The 26,158-nt window shown below is 49.3% G+C and overlaps 1 protein-coding gene and 1 long non-coding RNA gene across 2 annotated transcripts in view; both read left to right on the top strand.

Annotated features, from left to right (window-relative positions):
• The window catches only part of SEC16B (SEC16 homolog B, endoplasmic reticulum export factor), a 38,621-nt gene extending 29,484 nt beyond the window's left edge, over nucleotides 1-9,137 (top strand). Inside the window, 8 exon segments of the mRNA XM_012765024.3 lie at nucleotides 5-80; nucleotides 1,350-1,649; nucleotides 2,442-2,509; nucleotides 5,109-5,261; nucleotides 5,822-5,920; nucleotides 7,333-7,431; nucleotides 8,022-8,061; nucleotides 8,064-9,137. Of these exon segments, the coding sequence (XP_012620478.3) occupies nucleotides 5-80; nucleotides 1,350-1,649; nucleotides 2,442-2,509; nucleotides 5,109-5,261; nucleotides 5,822-5,920; nucleotides 7,333-7,431; nucleotides 8,022-8,061; nucleotides 8,064-8,230 (1,002 nt within the window). The 3' untranslated portion in view covers nucleotides 8,231-9,137.
• A 1,210-nt stretch (nucleotides 9,138-10,347) lies between these two features.
• LOC142869604 (uncharacterized) overlaps nucleotides 10,348-26,158 on the top strand; it is a 28,722-nt gene continuing 12,911 nt past the window's right edge. The window contains exons 1-2 of the long non-coding RNA XR_012918203.1: nucleotides 10,348-10,569; nucleotides 15,479-15,674. This is a non-coding gene — a long non-coding RNA (uncharacterized LOC142869604). The remainder of the gene's footprint in view (nucleotides 10,570-15,478; nucleotides 15,675-26,158) is intronic.

Genomic DNA, 26,158 nt, shown 5'->3' with positions numbered 1-26,158 from the left:
ACAGCAAAAGCTAACAGGAGACCTTGTGGATCCTCATTCTGCTCGCTCAGATATTTCAGGGTCCAGAGGAGCAACAACAGGTACTCAAAATGATGAACTGGTGATATAACTAGCTGAAGCTCAGGCTCTGATTATAGGCGACAAAACAATTTGCAAGACCCTCGCCCTCCCCTTCCCAGAGCGCCTTCCGGGTCTGGCGCCTCTCCGCTGGGCTCCTGGCAGCCCACAGGCCGGACACTTCCCAGTTCCTGCAGTTCAGGGTTTTAAATCCCTGGATGTTTTAGCGTTGCATTGTATTGTTAACTAATTGCTTTGCTTATGTTAATACTTTCTCCCCAGCTGGATGACTGTCTTGGGTCTAGAGGGTGTGGTTTATCTGTGTCCTATGTTAGTGTTGGGGTCATGGGAAGCTCTTGAGTTTGGAGCTATCAGCTGCCATATGACTGTGAATAGACGCGTTCTTCCCTCAGGAGGCCTCTGGGCGCCAGGTTGGCAGGCAGCCTGTCCACAGTCACTCCACGCGCGCTCCAGAGTTTCCTGAGCAGTGCGGAGGGAAGGCGCTCACCTCCTCCCTTCCGGCCATTTCTCAGCCCTCAGGAAGGAAGGGCAGGTCTTGGTTTCTGTCTCTGTAAAGGTGAAGGTGAAGGGTGGAGGAGAGCCAGGCCGGGGCTTTGGATGGCCACCTCCTCCCTGCCCTGTGTCCTGGGACCTGACGGAGTGTGCCAGGCGCTGCCCATGCCAGCCTGTGACCTGTGCCCATCACATGTCCACATCTTAGTTTTTCTTACCAGCAAAGTGCCTTCTAGAGCAAATGTGCTCTGATTCTTTACAAGCAAAGCCGAGTGAGCTGTGGTGGCTCGCCTGTAGTCCCAGCTACTCAGGAGGCTGACGTGGGAGGACTGCTTGAGCCCAGGAGTTCAAGGCCAGCCTGGGCAACATAGCAAGACCCTGTCTCAAAAGAAAAAAATAAATAAGTAACAGCAAAACCATCATTTCTATTTTGGTTTTTAACTGGAAATGTTCTAAATTGAAATACCTAAGTCCATTAAAAACTCCTTAAAGGAGAAAGAGTTATCCCCAAATAAAAAGGTGTGGAGTTAGATAGGATGATAATTTCTGCCCTCCAGTCCCTGGTCAAGGCTCAGAGACCACACAAGGCAGTGCGGGAATGACTCTGTGAGCACACAGCCACTCTGGGTTTCATTGTCATCACATCGGAGAAGCCACGCCAAGCAGCCTGTCCTTGTGTCTGCTTTCCAAAGCGGACGTGGGCAGGAATGTTTCTGGTGTGCTCAGTCTGCAAGTGCCACATTTCAAGTCTCACTTCTTTCTCTTTGCCTTGTCCTTAGAGAACACTTTCTACCAGGATCTTTCCGGACCTCAGGGTTACTCAGAAGCCCCTGGACATCGCTCAGCCCTGTGGCCGACATCTGAGCAGACCTGCCTGACCCAGCCCAGCCCACAGCAGCCCTTTCCCCTCCAGCCGGGCTCCTACCCAGCAGGAGGGGGTGCAGGGCAGACCGGGGCACCGATGCTTCTTTACTCAGTTCCTGAGACCCATCTGCCAGGGACTAGTGGCAGCGTGGCAGTGACACAGGTTCCTGGAGGAACAGTCTGGGAGGAAACGCTGCAGACACACCCGCTCCCTGGTAGGACCTGGCAGCCAGGCTGGCTGCCTTGGGTGCAGAGTCTGGGTGGGGAGGAAGCAGGTGAAGGAGGCTTAGGGAGTGTCAGAGGAGGGGTTTGAAGCGGTGGCTGTGAGCGTTACTGAGGCCCACGGTGTTGGCCACTGTGCTGGTACTTTGCGTGCATCCCAGGGGGATTGCTCTCTCCCAGTCCTGTCTGCCCCTCCGCTGGGACAAGCATAGCAGGACAAGTGGCAGCCATTCCTGGCCTTCCCTGGCATTTCATAGTTTCTCGGGGAGAGATTGCAGGGCGGAGAAGTGAAGAACACACCACCTGCACCTCACATGCATCGTAGAGGAGGCCGAGTCTTCTTTCTGCAGTGCTGCATCCAAGAGCTTACTGGCAGGGACTCCAGCAGAAACCCGAGTTTCTGCCCTGGTCCTAAGTTTCTTCAGGCCCATGAGAGCTTGGGCAGCAGGGACCAGGTGTGTGAGCAGGGCTGAGTGATGCCAGGGAAGTGCCGGAGGCCACATAGACCCTCTAAGATAAGGTCCAGTTCTGGATGGAGATGCCAACTGAGGGAAGGTAGTGGAGGCCCCCGCTCTGATTGCCCAGATTCCTAAGGAACCACCTAGGGGGAGAGAGTGGGCTGCCCAGCAGGTCCTGGGGTGGCTGGGACCGAGAGGAGCTGTGCAAGCCGACTCTGCATTTCTGTGGTCTGCTGGGGGTCATGGGCTCTGAGCTGCTGCGGTTAAGAAAGCCGGCTGTGTCCACACAGCTTCCAATTCTGTCCTTGTTTCTCTTTTGTGCTACAGGAGAGTATACAGCATTTCAAGAAACTTTCCAGCATCCTGATGGTCTAAAGGTCATTTCCAAACCACAGGTGAGAGGACAAAGCATACAAGAAGCCGATGCCCACTCTCATGCTTCCGGCTTTTACCGCCTGCCCTGGCTTCTCCCAGAGAGGAGCTGGGGCAGCTCTCCCTTCCACGCCGCACCGCCTTTCTGTCTACACCGACTCCTGGGCGTTGGGCAGGAGGCTGCGCTCTTGTTTGTGCTCAGTGCCACCAGCCTGTGTCAACGGGGGGCCAGCAGCAGCCGCGCCGCGTTGGGTTTGGGCCGCACAACCTCTGGGCCCTCTGACAGCATCTCACCGCTGGGCCAAACGCTCGCCATACCTGCCCGTGGTGGAAGACTCGTTATTTATTTCCTTGTTCTAACTTACACCTGGCTTTATTTCAAAGGCAGATCTGTGACGCTGTGACAGCGCCTGCTCATGTCTCCCCTCAGCTAGACCGGAGGCCGCGGCGTGGCCAGGTCTAGTCAGTCGCTCTGTCTTGCTGCTCCTCCAAGTCACCCTGCCCACAACGGGCAGCGCTGGCCCCGCCTGGCCCAGGGTCACATCATGTCACTTTTTCAAGTAGAAGCAAGGCTACAGGTCTTAAAAAACTTTTTTTTCCTGTTTTTTTTTTCCTGACTAAAGAAGTAGTATGGTACATTATTGTTATAAACAAATTTAAAAATAAAGTATCATATAAAGAACAAAACAAACATCAGTTTTAATCCAACAGTCAAATATTTCAGTTCTTTCCTTCCAATATTTTTTATTATGTGCATATATTTGTAAATGTATACATTTATATATTTATACATACATGTTTTTTAATGGTTAAGAACGTATGTATATAAAGCTTTATTTCCTATTGATTATTTAATACTATATAATGAGACTTTCTATGTCATTTATAAATGCGATTTTTAATATTGGCATGACAAAATCCCTTGTATGAAAGTAGCACCATCCATCCATTTGTTTGTTCACAAATGTTCGCTGAGCTCCAACAATGTCCCAGGCACTGTCCCATGGGCTGGGGGTGCATCACTGGGTCAGAGCCCTGCCTCGTGGTGCTCAAGTTTGGGAGGTGACAAAAGTAGGAGCCATACGTGTGGGGCATCTTACCTTAGAGGGGCGGTCAAGGAAGGCGGCTCTGAGGCCTTCCAGCACAGATCAGAATGGAGCTTAGAAACGAGCCAGGTAGGTATCCAGGGGACAGGTGTTCAGGCAGAGGAGACAGCAAGAGCACAGCCACCAAGTGAGCTCACTTGGTGCGACTGAGGAAGAGCAGGGGCCCACTGTGCCTAGAGTGAGGAGCAACAGGGGAGGCTGAGACACAGGCCAGGGAGGCAGCAGGCCTCGATGACAGAAGGCTTCCAGGAGCTCTGTGTCAGTTGGTTACTCCCACGTTGCTAACGAATGTTGAGAATGTTGAGTATGTTGCGTTCCTTTTTGTTCCTCCCCCACTTCCTTCCTTTATTCACTCATATATAATACACGTAGTGATGGGCATCCTAGTATATGAGCCCGTGTCTATGTCTTGAATTACTCAACTAGGAGACACTCTTAGGAGGAAAGGCAGGCTGCCTAGGTTTGAGCCCTCACTCTGCCATTTACTGGCTGTGTGACCTTCCACAGGTTCTTAACCTTTCCATGCCTTAGTTTTTTCATATGTGAAATGAGATGATGATAACAGTACACACTGCACAGGCTTGTCGTAAGGACTAAGCAGATCATTTTATATAAAGCACTTAGAACAGGGCCTGGTGCACCTTTAAATACTATAGTCATTTGAATAAAAATAAAGCCTTTTCTATGTTTTGCTAAAGTGTTTTCCAAAGTTTGTACCAACGATGCCTTATTGAGAGGGCACAATATAAATATAAGGGTAATATGTTTGTATGATTCCAGTTAATGTGAGATACATAGAGCAGGGAAACTCAGAGACAGAAAGCAGAGTGGAGGTGACGGGGCTTTGGGGAGGAGAAGCGGGAGCTGGTGTTCAGTGGCACAGCGTGTCGGCTGGGGAGATGAGCGGTCTGGAGATGGACAGTGGTGGTGGTTGTGGAACATTGTGAATGTTCTTAATGTCATTGCATTGTACACTTAAAATGGTAAAAATGGTAAACTTCACGCTATGTATATTTTGCTATAATAAAAAAAGTAATATAAAAGGGCAGGGGTGTATTTTAATCCTTTTTGGTGCATATGTTCACAGTTGATCTTGAGCAAGTCTGTTAGGAAATGAGCTCTAAGATGAGTCAGGTTAGGCGTTTGCTAGTCTCTGTTTTGAGGGTTGTGGGTCTCTGTGGGGCGTTCCCTGGCCCTCTTCCTCTCCAGCGCTAGCATTCCGTGCCCCCACCCCAGCCTTGGCAGAGTTCTAGAAACTTTATGTTCCGGAGAGGTAGGAGAGCAGACCAGACTCCATAAGACTAGGGCTACCGTGAGAACTGGGTCTGGGCTCCCATCTCATCCTGAGACCTCCAGCAAGTCCTTGCTCGTGGCTACCCTTGCTTCCTCATCAGTAAAATGTGATCTCATAGACTGTCGCACTGATTTATCCAGCAGGTCAGGTGGGGACGTACGTGTAAATGTGTCTCGTAACCGTCAAGTGCTATCTAAATGCCAGTTCTTATTTTAATTCCAGGCGCCACTGGTTCCCAGAGCACGAAGCATTTCCGAGAGTTCCACCATGTCGGCCACGGAGGATGAGGAGGAGTCCTCCGATGAAGCTGATAAAAAACCTCCCCCAAATGCCGCAGGGACAGAAAAGCCAGGAGATGGGCAAGGGAGCACAAAGGTGGAGGGAGCTGTTTCCTTGTCCTCCGTCCCGCCGCCCCTTCCCCAGCGGGCGCAGGGCGGGAGCCTGGCCGGGGCGCAGGGCGGGAGCCGGGCCGGCCGGCGCAGAGCCGGGCGGGCAGCGGGCGCAGAATGGGAGCCTGGCTGGCGGGCGCAGGGCGGGAGCCTGGCCAGGGCGCAGAATGGGAGCCTGGCTGGCGGGCGCAGGGCGGGAGCCTGGCCAGGGCGCAGAATGGGAGCCTGGCTGGCGGGCGCAGGGCGGGAGCCTGGCCAGGGCGCAGAATGGGAGCCTGGCTAGCGGGCGCAGGGCGGGAGCCTGGCCGGGGCGCAGGGCGGGAGCCGGGCCGGCCGGCGCAGAGCCGGGCGGGCAGCGGGCGCAGAATGGGAGCCTGGCTGGCGGGCGCAGGGCGGGAGCCTGGCCAGGGCGCAGAATGGGAGCCTGGCTAGCGGGCGCAGGGCGGGAGCCTGGCCATGGCGCAGGGCGGGAGCCGGGCCGGCGGGCGCAGAGCCGGGCAGGGGCGCGGGCTGCAGGCAGCAGACGTCCCCCCTTTCCTCCCGCAGAGCTCAGGCTTTGGCTGGTTCAGCTGGTTTCGATCGAGGCCCACGGACCGCGCGTCCCCCTCCAGAGATGGAGGCCCGACGGACAGTGCGGACTCTGAGGTGACCCGCGGGAGGGCGGGCGCTGGGCTTTCCCGGGACGCCCTGTCTGGCCGCGCCGGCCCCAGCGCAGGCGGAGCGGCCCGCGACGGGCGCTGCGGGCAGTGGCGGTCCCGCGAGGGCGGGCAGGCCGTGGGGGCGCGAGGAGTCAGGACCAGGGGCTTTGGCTCGAGAGGGCGGAGGGCGGCAGGGGCGGGGCTGAATGTCCGCGGGGCGGCAGGAGGACGCGGTTGCAGGGAGCGTCCGCGGCAGGTGGCGGGGGCTGTCGCTGGGGGCGCAGGAAGCAGGCTGGCAGGGATTCGCGGCCACCAACGGCACCGGTGCTGCCTGTCTTTTCCCGCCAGCAGGACACCCCGGCGGCCCAGGGGCTGTCACGCGCACCTCCCGCAGTCCCCGCCGGCAGGCGCCGACCCCAGGGGCACGGGTACCGCGGGCCGCTCCGCTCCTGAGGCCGGGGTGGGGCCTCTGAGGCCGGGGTGGGGCCTCTGCGTCCGGGTAGCCCGGGGTAGCCCGACGCTGCGTCCCCGGGCCGGCGAAGGAGGGGTCCGCGCCAGGCGGCCCAGGTGAGCGGTGCGCGGGCTGGAGGTGCTGCTCGCGGGGACGTGGGGGAAGCTTCGCCTCCCTTTGCTCAGGCTGCCGGAACGAAATGTCACAGACTGGACGGCTTAAACAGCAGGACTATGTCCTCGCAGTTCTGGAGGCTGGAAGTCCGAGAGCAAGGCGCCCTCAGGGCTGCCCTCTCTTCCCTCCTGAGCCTGCAGAGGCCGTCTCGCCCTGTGCCGTCTCGGCCTTTCTCTGAGCGCTTGCGGTCAGGCCCTCCTGGAAGGACGAGGGCCTGGTTGGATGAGGGCCTGCCAGTAGGGCCTCGGCGTGCCTAAATTACCTCTTTAAAGACCTTCTGTCCACATACAGTCACGTTCTGAGGCCCCCGGGGCTGGGGCTTCAGCTAGGAGCGTTGTAGCGGTCGCAGGTTAGCCCACGGCGCTTCCTAGGTGAGGTCTGGGCCCTGCCTCCCGCGCTGCCGGCAGCCCCGGCACGCGGTGCGTCCTGAGGAGCTGTCCGCGTGGGCTTGGCTTTCATGCCTGTTGTTAGGAAAACGTTTTTATTTCTTACAGCCTGGTTAGAGTACTCCGGTAGTATTCATATGCTATTTTAGGCCTTTCAAAGAATGTGCATCACTTTTTCTGACAGTATTAATATACTTAATGGTGGCCTTTCCTTCTCGCCAGTGTTGCCACTGCAGACCCAGGGGCTGGCTATGCTTGGACCGTGTCTGTTTGCCTGAGATGCCCTGAGCTCTACAAGAAACCTTCCTGTGTGCTTCTCTTGACAGAAGCTGACCCTCAGGGATGCTCTCGACATTCTGGAGTCTGGCAACAGGCACCAACAGGACCTTCTCTTCTTTTCCTTCTCAGGGTGTTTCCTCTGAGCTCTTCTCCAGGCCTGGTGTTCTGCTTCCTCCTCCTTCCTCAAAAGAGGCTGTTCCCCTTTACAACCCGTCGCAGGTCCCTCAGGTAAGGAAGCCCTCAGGAGGGGTTAGAAGCACAGGTTTTGGATTCAGAAGACCTGGGTCTATAATCCTAGTTTACCACTGACTCCATGTGAGTTCTCAAACCATTTATTTAACCTCTCTGAGTCTCAGTTTCTGCATCTGTACAATGGGGCTAGTAGTAGCTACCTCACAGATACATAGGTGAGGGCCTGGTACCCAGAAAATGCTCAGTAAGTGTATCTATTATTAATATTGCTCTTGACCTCTAGCAAGACTTGAGCTGCAAGGGACACAGTTGGTGTTGGTGGCAGTGTTGTGGGTGCACTGTCACTCTGTCCTGGGCATGAGAGATCATCCCACACTTTGGGAGAAGCTAAGCTTGTTCCTCACTGATCTGGGTGGACTTAACTCTGCTAATGTACCATTTGGCCTCCCCTCTTTATAAACTTTCTTTTCATCATAGTTTGGAGGTAAAGGTGGATGTTAGACCACAACCCTGGGAAGTGTTCTAGACAGAGGCTCAGAGTGCCCTGCCTCCATCCGTCTGGGCAGCCCTGAGCGGAGTCCTGCCTGGGTCTGCACACGAGTGTAATGTTTATTCTTCCCTTCCAGATGCCCATGGCCACCAGCCAGAACCGGCCAAACCGCCTCGCCCAGCGCCGCTATCCAACCCAGCCGTGCTGAGAATGGCCGCGCGTCCCAGGCTGGTCTCTCGGGAGTGCCACTTCCACATCGCTCTCCGCCTGTCAAGCCCCAGCCCCTCTGCCCTGGCGGGGACCTCGGAGGGTTGTGCTGGCCTGTTGCCTCCCCCAGGCACTTAGAGAGGAAGAGGACAGGGTCTCCCAAGACTCAACTGAAGAATGATGGAAATTATGTTGTCAGATGGAAAATCTGGACCTAATAGCAGACTGGAAATGAGCAGAGTGACATGGCAGCAGCAGTGAAGGTGGCAGTATGCGATCCTGAGAGAAGTTAGGGCCCCAACAATCCCATAGCTGGAAGCAACGTGACCCCACTGGGCTCTGTAGCAGGAAATTGAGGAGGGGGAAGGGCAGGGGCTCAGAACAATGTTCTAGACTAACTTTCATATCCTCCCTGGCTTATATAGACTGGCACATGGCTCTAGTTAACAAAGGTTTTATACGGAAATTTGATGATTGCTGCCCTTCATAATCCCCTCTTCAGTGACATTTCAGCAGTGATCCTCTTGGTCCCAGTTTTGTGCACATTTTCTGTGTGGTTCAGATTAATTATATTTCTTGCACTCTCTTAGCTGGTCCTATTTTTTCACATTCTGGCATGTGGCTATCAAGTTAGATTGCTGTAGGCATCATATTGTCATGGTAACTACTGAACCTAATGATGCAGATGGATGGAACATCAGTATAATAAATGATGGAAAGTGTTTCCTAAAAATTCCTCCCTGCCATGAGAGGGGAGGAATGAGTGCCTGATATTGTTAATACCTCCCTTCCTACCTCAGGCCTTTGCAAATTGATGTTCAGAGGGTCACTGGAGCCGGGTGTGTGTGTGTGTGTGTGTCACATCTTGAACATTTCCATTTCTCTTTTCACATCCAAAATAGGAATGGCTCTTGCTGTTTATAAGATTTGCTGAAAATTGCTCCTCACAAAGAACATTTTTTTGTTTGTGTAATTGTACATACAGGTTTGATACTTTAGTGTTCTGATGTTGTTAGTGATTAAACCCAGATAATTTTATAGCAAATGCTTGTCTCTGGCTGGTTTTTGCAGGGGGAGAAAGAACATTGATGGTCTTTTCCCTGAAGTCTTTCTGATAAAGGTTTCATTGTGTCATCGGGTATGAATAGCTGGAAACAGCCCTTTGTTAATGAAGAATCTTGGGACTGATCTTCTGAACTTCCAAGTCTACTCTAATGTTGTTTTTCCAATTTAAAAAATATGGACAAAGCTTCTCTGATTCAAATCAGTCACTTCACTGACTAAATGTTGCATATTTCGTTCCCTAAAAAATTTCTTTCAACTCACAGGATTAAATTAGAAAAATATATGCTGAAGTGTTTTGTACCTGGAAGGCCCTTGGTAAATGCTGTTCCCCTTTCTTGCATAAAAGGCTGATGCTGCTCCGGTTGGGGTGCTGACATCCAGTGGCAGTCCTGGGGCCCCAGCGTGGGAGCTTCAAGGGAGCCAGACTACCCAGACTGGAGTCCTGCTCACCCACAGTCAGCATAGCCTCAGGCAAGGTCACCGAACTGTCCTGTGCTGCAGTTTTCTCACCTATAAAGTGAGGGTGGAAATAATCCTAGTACCTACCCTGTGGGGGCATTGTAAGACCCGCCACCCTTTGAACCATGTGTTTGAACTGAGGGTTTGAAACACTTCTATTTGCATTTTCTTCTGCCTCTGCCACCCCTGAGACAGCAAGACCAGCTCCTCCTCTTCCTCCTCCTCAGCCTGCTCAACATGAAGATGACGAGGACAAAGACCTTTATGATGATCCACTTTCACTTAATGAATAGTAAATATATTTTCTCTTGCTCATGATCTCCTTAACAGTTTCTGTTCTCTGGCATGCTTTATTGTAAGAAGACAGTATATAATATATATGTAACATACAACATATGTGTTAATCTGCAGTACATGTATCAGTAAGACTTCCTGTTCACATTAGGCTATTTATAGTTAAGATTTTGGGGAGTTAAAGGTTGCGTGTGATCTTTTGACTGCACAGAGGCCAGCACCCTGAACCCCCTGTTGTTCAAGGCCCGACTGTACTTTTAAGTGTCTTTTGTTACTAGTGTGCAATCTAGTAAGTAAGACCTTGACCTTTTTGCCAACCAGATTTAACTATGGATTTTTCATTCTTTGCATACATGTATAACAGGAATAGTAATTTTAAAAAACTTCTCAATATGTGTTCTTATTGCTAAGCCAGTTTCTCTTCCTACATCCCCTCAACCACCAATTCTAGGCTTGAGGCTTAGTGCTCCTGGGAACAATGACACAGGAGAAGTCCTGTCCCATAACAAGAGGCACTTTAGAGGAGGAGAGTGAGGACGGAGGAGGAAGGCTTCCTCGCCCCTCCTCCTGCCGGACTGTGCGTGGAAAACCAGTGGCCACGACAGTTCTCCAGGAAGCCAGCGCCGAGCTCAGTTATCGCCCAGACGAAGGGACACACGGTGAGCCAATTTTCTGAAGAGGAAAAACCAGGGGTTTTATGCACTAGAAAGGAAGGAGGTTTGTGGTTGTTTATGCTAATTCATGATGGAATGTGTCTGTCTGAATCTGTGCATGCTTGGTGAAAACATGTCCCGTTGCTCACTGGTCAGGAAAGTTAAGTCCAGGAAGGGTCTGAGGACGTGGGGTCACTCAAAGGCTATCAGCGTCGCCTGGGTAATGGTGGTGGCGTTGCAAAGGTCACTGTCATTTTACAGCTTCAGCTGGTCAAACCAGCTGTGGTGAAACAAAGCAAGTGCAGATATAAGAGGAAATTATTCTTTTCCTGCTTTTTTAAGACAGAAGCTTGGGGACTAGAGCAGGCTGTGACAGACAGACACTGCTAGGAAAGAGAGTGCATTGGGCTAGTGACTCTTTGTCTTCGGTAGCCTGGGGGAGGCTGTGAGACTTGAGGAGAAGCCAGCTTTGGCTTAGAAACGTGCAAAGCATGATAGAAGCCGCAGTGCTTGACTTTGGGGATGACCAGATCCCCAAGCTCCCTGCAGCCGGGTGTCGTGTGGACTCCAGCAGGGAATAATTGCACAGTGTCCCAAAAGGCCAGATGGGACCAGTAGTGTCCCAGAAGACAGCAGGCCGGGTCTGGGCCAGGACGGCCACCAGCAAGGAACAGGGCACACCGTATAGGCCATAGCGCCTTTCTCGTCACCATCAGCCCGCTGGGGAGAGGGACGAAGAGATTTTCTCTCTCTTTAAAGAAAGGAGTTACCAAAAGACACTTTTACAGGGAAGAGCCTGACATATCATTAACTGGCAGGTTTGTTTTTCCCCTGCTCCTCAAGCTTGGAGGAAGAATAGATCGGTAACAGGAAACACAGAAACCACATTTTCCTTGAAAAACTGAGCAGTAGTGTGCAAATTTGTGATTCTGCTATACACAAATGCTTTAGTAGTTATATTGAAACATTTAATGTTTAATAATTAATTGAGAGAACAAACTATTAAATTCCGCTTCAGTCTCTCTATCACGTCACCCACTATTCCAGCCTGTGTAATCCCTGCGTGTGGCTCCAAAACTGCCAGCGAGCCTTGATCCCTCTGTCACCTGTACCTCTCCTCCTCTCCCTTACTCAGGCTTCGGGTTGCTCTGGATCAAAGCCTTTGCTAGCTTTTCTTTCCCCACCTAGAAATCTTCTTTCTTTTTGGTCTCTTCCTCTGAGCAACCACAAAGAGGAACAAGAGACTGCACCGACCTCTTTGCTAAAATCAGAATGTTTTCTACCCAAGAGGGAATATGCAAAACACTCTTGTGCTTGAAAAGAATAATATGTCATTTGGGTCACTCCACTCACATGAGTTTCTCTGTGACTTTTCCTCTTTTCTATTTGCTGTCTTAAGCTGGAAATTTCATATAGCATTACCTGTAAGCAATAGGATGTTGGGTGCTTAGCTGAGGTTGTCCCTACATGTGACCCCAACAACTACCTGCTTTCATGATGCACTTATACCAGGGCATCATTCATTCAGCTCCTTTAGAAATGGTTTCTTAATGAGATTTAAAGTTATTTTGAACAAGGATTAACAGCATATTAAAATGTTTGCATTCCAAACGCACTACATAGAGTATTCTTCTTCCCTTACTTTCTTCATTTTTATTATATGTATTTATGTCTCCAGGTAATAGTACTTCTCTGGAACAAGGTCAACAGCAGTTTAACTCAAACTCAACTGACCTGTGAAAACTGCTTGTTAATTTAGCACGAGATGCTTTCCTGGTCCTTAGCTGTCTTAGAGGGAGGTGGTTAGCTAACCAATTTTTTAACAATCTCAAGAGAGGGGGAAGTCCATGGTTTTCCTTAGGGTTTTGGCCTAGGTTTCAACACCCTCAAATGTTAAGAAGTTATTCCTAATCCTTTTTACCCAGATCACTCATGTCTCTTGAAGACTGTCAGCTGGTTCTCAGTGGTGATGAAAAACAGCCGTTCGCCACCACCTGTGCCTGGAACGCTTTCTCATTCTGGAAAGCCATTGACTCATGCCTTAGCTGTGAAATGAAGTCTTACGAAATGAGGTTTTCTTCACTGGAGTTGGGGATTAAATGTTTGGAGTCCTTTGGTAGCCATAGTGGTCAGATATTCTAGATTTCAATAATAATAGTTAAAATATTTGTTATTTACTTTGTGTCAGGGACACGCATTCTATGAACTATATAGCATTGTTATTTCAAAATATATCAGGAATCAAAAACTGAATAGAGAGGTTACCTTAACCAAGGTTACAAGGCTGGTAAGGATGGAGCTGGAATTATAATTTAGGTGGTCTGACCTCAGAATCTAGGCTTTTAGCTATATTGTCCCAGGACATGTGTACATTTGTTCATTTATTTATCAAATATTAATTGAATAATGCGTCAGTCATTGTACTGTTTTCCTGGCAAAATTGATCCTGACACGTAAAGTACTCATAGTTTAGTGGGGGAGACAGACATGTCAACGTAGAAATTTCTGCATAATGTGAGAACTGTTATACTAAAGACATGTACAAATAACTTTGTATCTTGATACTCCTTCATACTATAGTGATTTCATGTATTTGTAAAATTGGGAGGGAAATCTGTAATACATTCAAATTGTACCAACCTTCTAGGTGAAGATGAAGGTGACATTCCCTGCTAGCTGTGCAGGATAGCGTATCTGTTGCCCAGAGTTGAAGGTGGCAGTGAGACATGGCGGCTGCACCCGGAGTCTGAGTGAGCAAGGGTAACGGTGCACTGCAGTCATGGACACCACCCGTGCTCTCTGAAAGGAGGATGGTCTGATTTAGATTTGCCAAACTGCCACTGCAGAGACCCTTCTTGCTTCCCCTGCCCTTTACAGGATTCGGAGGAAGAAAAAGGTGGTGAATATTGCAGTGGAACTGCTCTGGAGAGAGAGGTCTAAGGTGGGAAGTGTATGTGGTTTTGTGTGTGTGCACGTATGTGGGCACCATCCCATGAGGCACCCTTCAGACTGCGTCTCTTTTCACATAATCTCTACCCCTACCTCTTCAATTTCCCCTTCTTCACAATTACTCTTTCTCCCAAGAGAGGATTACCCTGAAGGCAGCCTCTGCAGAAGCATCTTCCATGTGGCTCACACTGTGACGACACCCATAAAGTCCCACTTACCAGAATAGGATATACCAGATCCTATGTCAACAGAGCCCAACTTTTGGCTAGAAAAGTTTAGCTAATTTTTATGTTTCCCAAAATTGGGTTCTTAGGAATCAAAGGCTTTGGCTTTTAAAACTTGCTTGAGTGTAAGAGCCCATTTTACAATGTAAACAATAATTGCTGAGTGGTTTTCATTATTCTTTGGTTCTACAGTCATGATTTGGGATCATGAGGAAACCTCATTGTCCTGGAGTGGAAATAATTTGAGTTTTGGGCTTCAAGATTTCATCCCTACTTCTTTGAGCATTTGAATAAATACCCATGAACTAAGAACAAATCCAGAGCCTTATAGTCCTGACTTCTTCATGTGATTTTTCAGCTGCTACTATTACAAACAACAACAAACCAACCCCCAAGCCTATAGATGGCGCTGGTCTTCCTTACGATGTACATAAAGAAACGAGTCCGTATCCAGCCCCATTTGCTTTGCTTTTTTGCAACAGGTACATTCGTTTTTAAATATACTGGAGTTGCTTGAAATTTAAAGATAGTTAATGTTAAACCCCTAAAATAAAGAATTATTTGCAAAGAAAACAATTATTCCCAATTTATCACTTTGTAGAAGCTTACTTTATAGTCTTGGGGAAAACATTGTAGTAAGAATGAGAGGATTTTTAGTTCTAGGCACAATCTGCCAGTAGTGAAACTGCTGAGTTTAAGAAAGTTCATTGAATCTCTCAGTGCCCCAAACATTTCAGCTAAAAACTTGGGATTTGTTCATCCAACAAATATTTAGTTAGGGATTCCTGTGAGATATATGGGTGAGTTCAAAGTCCTAGCTCCCAAAGAGCTCACAGACGGATTCGGAGCCTAACGAGTGACCCAGCATAGCCAGGGAGGTCACTGCTCTAGGTGATGTTGGTGTGTCCAGCGGCTCCTGACCCGGCCTGCCTGGAACCCACCAGCAGGAAGGTTCTGAAGATGGTAACTTCATACATGAAAAAATCATGGCCTGGAGAGGTTACTCCATTTTCCTAAGTTCTCTTAATTAAAATTCTGATTTTCAAGCTAATGGGCTTTTCCTCTGGATATGAGAACAAAATTTAAAATGTAAAGCTTTTTTATTATTACATCAAGGGTGTGTTTGTAGTTAATAAAACATCAATAATAATAACTAAGATTTTGCACCAGACATTTTGGTAAGAATTTACATGTGTTTATTCATTAAATTCTCTTAACGGCTCAATGAAGTAGATATTTTGAAGCAGCAGAGGCACAGAGTTTAAATAACTTGTCCAACGTTACACAGCTAATGATAGAGCCAGGAAGCATCATGGCAGGTGCTTGACATACGTTATCTTCTTTAATCCTTAAAGCAATTCAAAGGGGAGCCTTTATTAGCCTCACTATAAAGATCAGGAAATGGAGGCTCAGAAAGTGTAAGTCACTACACCGGAGTCACACACAGTAAGTGGCGGGCCTGGGATCTGAGCCTATGCAATCTGTCCTGTCGCCTTACCTCTTGCTCATGTAGTTTAAGGTAGGTGTACCTATACTGCAATCCCAAGCAGGAACACTGAGCTTTCTTCCTGGTCTCAAGCTTCCTAAGCTCGGGTGGCTCTCTGTGCATCTCTTTCCCGTGTGCACCAGAGGGATATTACTCATTCGCTCGAGTGTTCCCTGCGTGTCTGTTTTTCCCACTAGACATGTGACTTCTCAGGGACAGAGGAGATGTCATAACTTCTTCATCTTTTTATTTCCAGGCATGGCACCTATGCCTAATAAGGGCTCAATATTCAAAATAGACTGAACGAATAATTTCCCACCATTAGAATCTCACAACTGCTTGCAAGAAAATGTCCACAAATCATATGTGGCCTAGAGACTGGCATGTGCAGTCATCTTGTTGGATTTTGATCCTTCTCTGCACCTTTAGAAGCTGATCAATCTCTATGTATGGTAAGTGCTCACACACAATCTGCGAGAATGAATGTGTAGTAAAGGAGCAATGGCTACGAGTGACAGGATCCCTGCAGCTTCTGAGAAGCCGGCGCGAGAGAGTGGTAGGGGTCTTGGGAAGAGGACGTCCAGCTCTCCTTGCAGAGAGGCCCAGGCTGGTGGCGTTTGTGGCAGCTAATGGAAGGGAAGTGTCCTGCTTGAGGTCAAGGCAAGTGATGTCCTGCATTTACAACTCCTCATTTGACCCTCAGGGGTGCTTATTTCTGGCAAAAGCATTTCTTGGTTTTAAAAAGATACGTTATCCCTTTACAACCTATGTAATTGCTATTGGAATACTTTGCCCTAGTAGTGCCTTAATTAGGTCAAATTTTACACCAAGGGCTTTAACTTAATGCTGTACTTGCAATTTTAAGGCCCCCTACCCTCGGCACTGCCAGGAAATATTCAGACTTTCTAGAGGTGGGGATGCCCTGATAAGCCCATGCGAGCAGGGGGGCTGGGGCTAGGGCCGGGCATCCAGGCCGCAGAAGATGTGTGGCTGTGAGAATTATCTAAATGCTTCCAGAAAGAAACTCCTGTCTCTAAGTTACTCTGCTTCCTGCATTGCTTGGATAATTACAGGATCCAAGGCCCTTCTCATTTAGTTAAATTATATAGTTTTGCTCTCTGTGTTTTAAAAAGAGCCCCACCTTTTTATTATCTGCCTTTTGTCAAACAGAACATGCCCCAGAGTCACGCCTCTCCTCTCCCCACCGTGTCTCCCAATAATGAGACATCAGCTGTCTGCCAAGAAAGCAAACATAATATAAAATGGCGCAAATGCGTAGCCCCTAACCCAGAGGGAAGGGGGCAGCTGCCACTGGTACCAGACAGCAGCAGTGTAGCACCTACCCAGCAGAGAAGGTCCCAGCAGGTTGGAATTCCTCGTGGGGCGGGATGGGTGGTCAAGGGGGTCAGTGAAGGAATCGCCGCCACGGCCTGTCCAAGTAGGCACCTGGTGGAAATCAATCCGGTGAGCTCACTGCTGCTGTCCCCGTCTGGGGCACTCTCAGGTGGCACCCAAGGGGCCATCAGTCTGTCACCGGAGAGGGGAGTGTGGAGAGGGAAAGTTGGTGATTGGATCGAGGGTGACCTTTTCTCCAGCTAGGGAAATAGGAAGCAGAGCCCTCCCTGTGGTAAGGTAAATCGGCTTTTGCTCCTGGAATTGGGAGTGGGGCCTGTGAGGTTTGAAAGTCTGCTCTGGCTATAACATTTCAGATAAGACTTTTTTCTAACTCCTGGGCCGGCCTCGGATTAGGATAAAATTTTACACGCCTCGCCTACAAAATGCACTGTCCATGGCCTCAGTCAACTGAGGGCGTGCACTGATTTATATGTAACTGGTATCTATTAATTTCTTAATCACATGCTCTCTGAGTGAAAGAAAGAAATGCAGTCATTAGAAATTGTGTGATGCCTTGATGCTAGTCAATACTCTGTTTTATTGATAAATTGGAATGTTGAAACAACTATGCCAGTCGACATGACAGTTCTTCCAAAGAAAGAGGCAGCTCACAGAGCTGTGTGAAACAGAAGTGTCCTTAAACTGTGGTTGGGGAGACACGGCATGGCAAACGTCTGCCAATAAAGAGGGGCAAATTACCCAGTTTAAACATGCAGGCAGAGCTTCCTTTCTTATGCTATGTTGGAGAGTCAATAAAGCTTGCAAATGTGATGGGAGCCACTATTTCTGCCTCTGTGCAGCTGTTTATCAGCAGCTTTTAACACATTTTCACATATTAATGAGGTGGCACAGCAGTTCCAGAATTAGAACAGGGACAGATCATTGTCTGCCTTGTCTGAGATGTTCCTGCTGTCACCGTCGCTACTGGGGTGTGTACACTGGAAGATGAACACTTGGTGGGTGCAGCATGTGGGCCTAGCCCGCCTTCCTGTGCCCCAAACCCCTCCCTCTGATCAGACCTGGATGGGCTCTGGCGTTGCTCTTTGGGGTCTCGCTGCAACTTTGTCCACTTATTTCATGGTTTGTGTGTCAGTAGGGCTTGGAAGTTCATTTTGCTTCCCCTTCCCAATACAGTCCCTGACATTGAGTAGGCACTTCATAATTGTGGAATGAATGAATGAGTAGATGGGCAGATGGATGAAAGTGTTCTCTCTAAGGCTGCCCTCTGTAGGTACCATCGACCTGTCACTGTGGCTTCAAGGCACAGCATAAGTATGTGCATGGCTTTTCCTTGAATTTGTGTAAAAAGGCAAATGACAATGGGTCTTGTAAACTGAGACCTGTAAGAGAACTTAAGATGCGTTTAACCCAGGGTTTTCAAATGCAGGTCTGCAGTTGGTGCTAGAACATTACAAAGTTTTCACCAGTCTGCAATGAGATGAAAAAAATAAGGACAATGTGGTGAGCTTTTCATAGAGCTAAATGTATTCTCTGTTAGAATTCTGAGATTAGGTCCTTTTGCTTTAGTTGGTATTAAAATACCCTCTTTAAAAATAAAATGATGGTACTAGTAGATGATATCCTCTTCTTTTTTTTTTTTTCCTGAGCAAATTCCTAAATTTTTGTGGATTCCTCCCACATCTTTAGGGGAGGAGGTACAAGAAGAGGATGTTTTATTGGTCAGTGAAATCCCAAGGTCTGGAGCCACTGATTTAATTCATCTCTGTCCTTCTGCAAGAAATTCCCTGAAACCATCTATTGGCCTTAAATGAGACACTGGGCTGCTTAAAGAATTAGCTTATTCAGTACATGAGTGGTCTCACGTCCTACGAGTGCCTCTCTGTGCTGTCTCTTCGGAGCAGGCCGCAGGCCGGCTGCAGGCCTGTGGTGTGCCAAGATGCAGGAGAGTCCTTAAATCCGTCAGGCAGGGTCACCCAGGAGCACGGGGCCGCGTTTACCAGCGTCTAACGTGCTCTCTTCCGCTGCAGGTGCAGCTGCCGTTGTCTTTGGGTAGAAAGCCGTGTGTTCTGACTGTAATAAAGAGCGCCTCTCTGCGCTACGAGAATTCCAAGTGGTGTGAAATGCGGGCAGAGCGAAAGGCCCGTGCACGGACACCCTCGGCGCGGCTCGGGCTCTGACCGGCGCGGCTCTGCTGTCTGTGCCGCGCGGCGCGCGTGGCTCGTGCGCTGTCTTCTGGTTATTTACTGATTAACTTTATTTTACCCAATCTTTTCTGGAGGCCGTTGGCCCATACTGGTCCCACGTATGTTGGGAAGATCTGAGATTCGGTCGACCTGGCTCTTTGGCTGGTGAATGACAAGTTGAAGGGTGGCGCTGCGTCCCGCAGCACCTGGTCCCTGGTGCCGAGAGAGAACGCCAGCACGGACCTGTCCCGCCAGGAGAAGAGAAGCGTCATGTGCATTGACTGCTAATGATGCTATGCTCTTTGAGAACGTGAACGTGAAAGAGTATCGTTATGGCTAATACTAATTTTCATTCAAAAACATTTTTTTCCTGGAAGAGGAGAAGCAGAGGATTATTTAAAGGAATGGTGAACAGAGGACGACGGTTTGCTCCTGATTCACGGCTGACCTTGCTTGGAGGGCCGAGCAGTGGGAATCGGGCTCCACGTGCTGAAGGCAGCCACCTCTGCTTCAGGGCACGAAGTCTGCTCTTTCTCCCCCTCTCACTGAAAAAGCAAGAAAGAAAGCAGCTAGGAAAGCTAATGCTCTTAAAAAAAATAAGATGATTTCTGTATGCCAGGCCTGAGAATAGTGATTCCTGAAGCTCCTGCTGCGAAGGGCCAGGCTGGGGAGGGGCTGCGCGCCATCTCGCCGCCATCTCGCCGTGGGAGGGCCAGCGGCAGCAGGGCGCAGTGATTTCCCATCAAGGCCCCTGTTTGTCTATCAGAAGTTTAAAGGATTCTTGAAGACCCAATGGCCCGTCCAGTGCCTTTCTACCTGTGACAGATGCTGGCTCCCCAGCAGTAGTAGATTCCTGCTGCTGCCATAACAAGTGACCACAAACCTGCTGATTGAAAACCACACAAATGTATTGCCTTAGAGTTCTGGAGGCCAGAAGTCTGGACTGAGTGTTGGGGGCTAAAATCCAGGTGTCTGTAGGTCTGGAGCCCACTGGAGGCTCCAGGAGAGAAGCCATTCCCAGCCTCTTCCACCTTCTGACGGCTCCTGGACACATCACTTCCACCTCTGCTTCCGTGGTCACACTGCCTTCTTCTCCATCCAATCTTCCTCTGCCTCCTTTTTATAAGGAGGCTTTTTATTACATTGGATGCACCTGGATAATCCTGGCTAATCCCCCCCATCTCAAGATCCTAATTCAATCACATCTGTAAAGTCCTTTTGCTATGTAAGGTAGCATTCACAGGCAATGAGGAGCTGGATGCCTTCGGGCTCTTACTCAGCCTGTCCCAACAGGCTTCCTTCCTGACAGGACCCCGACTGTGTGCAGGAATCCCAAGACACTGGCTTCAGGGCACAGTGGTCCTTCCCAGCCATGGGGTAAATCTTGGTTAAGCTGAGGTTGTCACAGCGATCCCATCCAGGCACTGGTTAGAAGTGGGCCTGGGATTCAACTTGCTGGTGCTACGGAAGGAGAAATCCACTCTGACTTCTGGGAAAGCTCCCCTCACTCTCCCCGGGAGAGGAGCGCTCTCTTCTAAGCCGCCTCTGGATAATGAGGGTCGTCAGTTGAGGATGTAGTGCTCACAGCTGCCATAGCTGTCTCGTGACTATGAGGGGACAGGTCTGAGGGTAAGACCCAACGTGCTGAGGTAGCAGAATAGAAAGATGGAAAAAAAAAATCTGAGTCCCTGACGTCATCATTGAACTGCTGAATTAACTATCCATGGGAACTTTTCCTCTATGCTTGTTGCACAGACCAAGAATCTCATTCATGTTCTAGTTCTTTTGAGTTGGGTCCTCTGTGACTTGAAGCTGCTAGACACCACTGGAGACCCACTAGACTATGCTTCTGATAATGTAAGTGGGCCTGCTTGTCCAAGATCTGCCCTAGCTCTGGACTTCATCCACGACTGCTTGGATCCTACAAATACTTCTTTAGTGCTCACTGATGGTGCCTCTGACTCTAGAAACTCACCTCCTCGATCCAGACATTACACAAAAGCACAGAGTGTCACTTCTGTGCTTGCTCACCCTACATATTTATTGAGCACTTACAGCATGCCAGGTACCACTCTAGTCACCAAGATACATCTGTGAGTAAAACAGACTAAGTCTTTGCCCTCACGGAGCTTACCTTCCGGTGGAAGGAGACAGGTGCCAAACAAACAAATATCAGGTGGTGATGAGTGCTACAAAGAAAAGTAAAGCAAGAGAGTGTTTGTTGCAGGAGCTGCTTTTCTACATGGGGAGGCCAGGAATGGCCGCTGTGACAAGGAGGTGGTTGGGCAGAGGCGTGGCTGGAGTGACAGGGTGAGCCTTGCAGGTATCTGGGAGGAGCAAGCCAGGCCGAGGGGCATAGGGTGAGGCCGCGAGGCAGAGCACGTTGCTGTGTGCCAGGGCAGCAGGCCAGCGTGCAGGCCCGTGCAGGGGCCGGGCTGGCAGGGGGAGACTCAGAGAGGGTGGCAGGAGCAAGTCACGGAGGGCCAGAGGCCAAGGTGAAGACTCTGGACATTACTCCGAGCTAGAGGGAGACTGCTGAAGGTTGTGAGCAAAGGACTGACTGCATGCTCTGACTTACATTTTTCCAGGACCACTCTGGCTTCTGGGTGGAGATTAGACTGTGGGTGAGGGACAGGAGGCTCTTGCAATAATCCAGGGATAGGTCATGGTGGTTGGACCAAGGTGGTGGCCATGGGGATGGTGGTGGGCAGTGGTTGGGTTCTGGATGTATTTTCAGGATGAAGCTATTAGAATTTGCTGATGGATTGGGTGTGGGGTGTAAGAGAAAGAAAGGAGTCAAGGTTTTTGGCTCAAACAGCAGAAGGATGGGGAAGACTTCAGGAAAAGCAGGTCTAGGGAGACAATGGAGAGCTTGGTTTGGACATATTAGGTTCAGATGGAGGGAAATACATCTTGGAGCAGAGGTGGGCTAAGCTGTACCCCCAAGGCACTGGGAGATGGGGGTTGATAGGAAGTTTCCGCACTCCAACCAAATATGAAGACACAATTTAGAAATGAAGTCAAGGACTAAATAAGGCGGGGAGAATGCATATCAGAGATGCAGGGGGATTTCTCTTCTTGCTCATTGCACAGAACATCCTGCCCAGCTTGCTGGCACCTCCTGCTTGGGGTGAGCAGCAGTGAGGCGAGCCCTGCCTCCGGCCACCAGATGGCGCTGCCCCTGCATCTGCCCTGACTTTCACCTCGCAGGTGCCCAGAAAGACTGCACTGGATTTACTGAGGTGGATAAACCCTCAGGAACATGCATATATTTCCAGTGGAAAAATTGAGGGGTTACTCTGTGTCAATAACAGGAAGTGAGATAAAAATTTAAGACGGTTTCCCTGGAACCCTAACATGAGACATGGTACAGCACAGTGCATAAGAATGGGAGTTCCAGAGCTGTGTGATCTCGGATGAGTTGATCTCCCAGGGCCTCAGCTTCCTCATCCATAAAAACGGGACTAATAATACTTCTTAACTTATAGAATTTTTTTGCATTGAATAAATGAGCTAATACTTGTAGATACCTTTAACAGTGCTGGGCACATAGTGAATGTTGGATACATTCTAGCTATTTTATGTGGGATGGCTATAGAATGGCAGAGAGAAGTTATATCAGAGGACGTCTCTAGATCTTTGTGTCCAAGAAGGTTTCAAACTCTGTAGGAAGAAATACAAAGAATTTATCACATTATCAGCTTCTTTTACCTGAATATTTTTTTCCTGCCTCGCAGCTCATATCCTGGCAGAATAAATGACCCTTCTTATCCAGAAGAGAAATCTTCCTGGAGCTGGGCTGTTATTTAGGCAGCTGCTGTCTGGCGTGATCTCCAGTGCAGTGTTTGAGCTAGCTCTTCCCTCAGGCCTAAAGTCACCTGGCTGCTGCGAACTTCCATGGTCCTGAGACCCTCAGGAATTTCTGGCTTGTGCTACACCAGGCAGGTGGCTTGGAACCACAGGGCACAGCGGTCGGCCACAGTGGTTGTTGGAAGGTTGCCAAGGCCTGGAACATTCTCAGAGGTTATGTGTGCATGTGTTAGTGCGTGTGTATGTGTGTGTGCGTGGTCTCTCCAGATGGGTGACAAAGGTCTCACAAGGAATCTTTGAGGCAGCATTTTCTTCTCGACCTGCCTGGCTTTGACTTTTCAGAATTTCAGTTTTGCATTGGCCATTTTTGGGTCTTTCGCCATGTAGCCGTCCACTCTTTCCTCAGTCCTATTTGGCCTGACCGGTTAGAGCTCTAACTTAGGGATCTGCGTGCCTTTCTGATGGTGTCCTTTAACTCCTTCATGTACCTTTTCAACTGAATCCCCGTTTCCATCGTCCCTGAGAAGCGAGGACTCTTCACCCCGGGAAGCGGCTGACGGACGCTGAGGGCTCTCAGGCGAATAAAGGCTTTTGTTGGTTACCTGATTGATTCAGCTTCCCTTCTCCCATTTTCCAGTGTCAACAATTCCTGTCACTTTCTGAATCCCAAAAAGAGAATTTATTTTGGAATTAGGAAAAAAATCAGTGCTTAAATGCTTCTCTTCTTTGAATCTATTTTGTTGCATCAATTATAATCTTTTATTTCTAAGAGATTTTATGCTAGAATATTCATTAAGCAAATGTTTACTGAGTATATATTGGGGCAAAGCCCACTTTTAGGCATTGAAAGAGAATGTAAAATGTATACTATATCTCTAGCTTTATATCTACATATAAAATATAGATTATACTCTAAAAAGAGAGTTATAACATATGCAAAAGTGAATGCAGCAGTGATTATAATACAAGGCAATATAGTGCCACAAAAATGGCACAATCTGAGTGTTTTGAGAGAGGGAGCATTTACTTCCAATTGAATGGGGGTGAGGGCCGGGGAGAGCTTTGTGAAGGAGGTGACATTTCAGATGGGGATTGAAGGATACGTCCTCTTGCAGCTTATCTTGGCATGTTTTTCCCTGAGAATCCAAACCTCAGATCTCGATATTCCCCAAATATCACCTCACACTACTGTAGGTGCTTCTTCTCACGCAAGCAACACTGGGTGCAGGCTTCCTGAATGGCATGAAGAGTGTTGGTGTTTATCTGCATGGCTGCGTCTCCGACTGGCTCATCTTGGGCTCCACTGCTCCGGCCCTTGGCTATTGCCCCACATGTGTGCAGAGCCCTGCTTGTTTCTGAGTGGCTGTAGCACCTGTTCTGAGCAAGGCACTGAGCTTGGACTTCATCTTGATTAGCATCTTTCGCTGAGATATACCAGGGTTATATTTGACCCAATGCTCTGGAAAGGGTATAGGACACCTGGCTTCTTGTCCTCCTGCCACTAATAAGGCCACCAAGACCTCGCGTGAATCACATCCCTTTACATCTTCCCTTTGCATCTCAGTTTCCTCTTTGTAGAATGAGAAAGATAGGAGAGATTGAAGACCTTGTCTGTCCTAGTACCCTGCGGTTCTTTGCTGTGATGAGTGCAGGCATGCCTCAGCGTGCTTTTGCAGCTGGACAAGCTAAGCCAGCCTTCCTGGGGTCCTGTGCCTTAGGGTAGGAGCAGTGTGGACACCAATGTGGAGGCAGGTCCTGCTGGACTTGGATGGATGGGCTGACCCAGCTTCAGCTGGAGCCCACCCCCGGCAGGCCCTGTCTCTTCTTCTCTGCCTCTCTCCTCACTTCCTGCAGTTCTCTACTTCACTCGGCTTCTCCTTGTCTTCCACGTGACAATTTAGAGTAAGTCCCACTTTTCAGGAGGGAAATGAGTGTGGGATGCTCTGGTCTGAAGCCCATTTATGGAGCCCACAATAAATACTGTTGAATATATGAAAGAACTGCTGACCCTGACTTGGTCTAGGATGTACCTTCTAAATGGAAGCAAAAATTAGTTCTTGGTGGGGGGCAAAATCTTGCTCTTTTTATATATAAAGCACATATACATGTCTGCATGTATATAATATAGCAACATTTTATGGTGATTAGGAGAAAAAGTGTCTACCAAGGCTGTTAAGGGGGACCATAGTAAAAAAGCTGAGAAACTGCTGTAGGGCTGCATGGGCTCTGTTCAGTTGGCTGTAAAGAAAGTTCTCCTTCTTCTTCTCACAGGGGAGACATAATTCTGGTGCTACCGAAATGTGTAAAGACTCATTCCTCCCTCCCAGTGTGCTTGTCCACAGGGCGTGGCCCACAGTTACGCCCTTCCCTGGGCGTGGTTGCTGGTCATCCATGGAGCCGTTTGGGGCGGACATCGCAGCCACCTGCAGGGTCTGTGCCAGCTTCTGAGAAGGCAGCTGAGCATGGGGCAGACCCCGGCTCCACTTCCGGCTCCTCTGCGTGCTGTGTGTTTTTGGGTGTGTTACTCGCCTTTTTGGAACCTCAGTTTCATCATCTGCAAAACAGAGACAGTAGCACCTACCTCATGATGTAAAAGTTAAAATGAGATCATATATGTTTCATAGACGGTACATAGAAGATGTGCTATCAGTGGACATTTCTTTCATTCTTATACCAAGATTTGCTCTTTCTTCCCTCCTGTCTTCTCCCTCTACCCTTCCCTGTTGTAGTGGGGGTGAGTGCCCAAACTGTTTCCAGGCATGTCTGAGAGTAACATCAGCCAGAACGCAAGCACTGTTGCCAAATCCCAAACTTCTTATGCTGACACATGGGCCACATGAAGGGACTTTTCTCGGTGCTAGGTGATGCTAATTACCATCCGATCTGAAGCCAGAGTTGCTTTCCTTTGTTTAATAATTTATATCTTCTCAGTGAACACTGAGCTAAAGCTCACAGTCACAGAAAGGGATGGTTGATCTAAATGCCAACAAAGCTAAACTGCAATAAAATCGCCCAAACCCCCTTTGTGGGCTGCCACTCACTCATGACCCAAAACGCCAGGTGGCATTTGAGGGAGTGTGCACGTGAGGCGGTAAGAGAATTAAGCTCTTGAGATGTCAGGTCTCGGTCAAAGCTCACTCCGTGGGTGTCGCCAGCTCCTGCTAGCTGAGAAGGGTGGCAGGGCTTCTGGAAACAGGCCATTCTGGGAGCACGCCCCAGCCTATGGCGCTGTGCTCCATCTCTCACTTATTCTTTCATCAGTCATTGAGCATCTACTATGTGCCAGGTGCTCGGCTGGGCAGCCTGCATGGGCACGAAGTTGGAGGTTGCTGCTCCCCAGCTTCGCACAGTCTGGTGCAGAAGATACACGCTAATAGTCAGTTCTCTCTTCCCCCCTCCCCAGCTATGCTGCCCAGGCAGCAACAGAGCAGCAGGCCCTCCAGGATTCCCCCTCCTCTGTGGCATTTGGGAGGGTGGGAGCTGGGGAGGCTGAGGGAACGAGACTGCAATAACAGTAATCGTCGAAAGCCATGGCAGTGAGCCAGGTACCGTGCTAGGCACTTTCCAGTTATGTCTCATCTAATTGG

Source organism: Microcebus murinus, chromosome 2 (assembly GCF_040939455.1).
Source record: "Microcebus murinus isolate Inina chromosome 2, M.murinus_Inina_mat1.0, whole genome shotgun sequence".
Taxonomy (NCBI): Eukaryota; Metazoa; Chordata; class Mammalia; order Primates; family Cheirogaleidae; genus Microcebus; species Microcebus murinus.
This window is presented reverse-complemented; position numbering and strand designations above follow the sequence as displayed.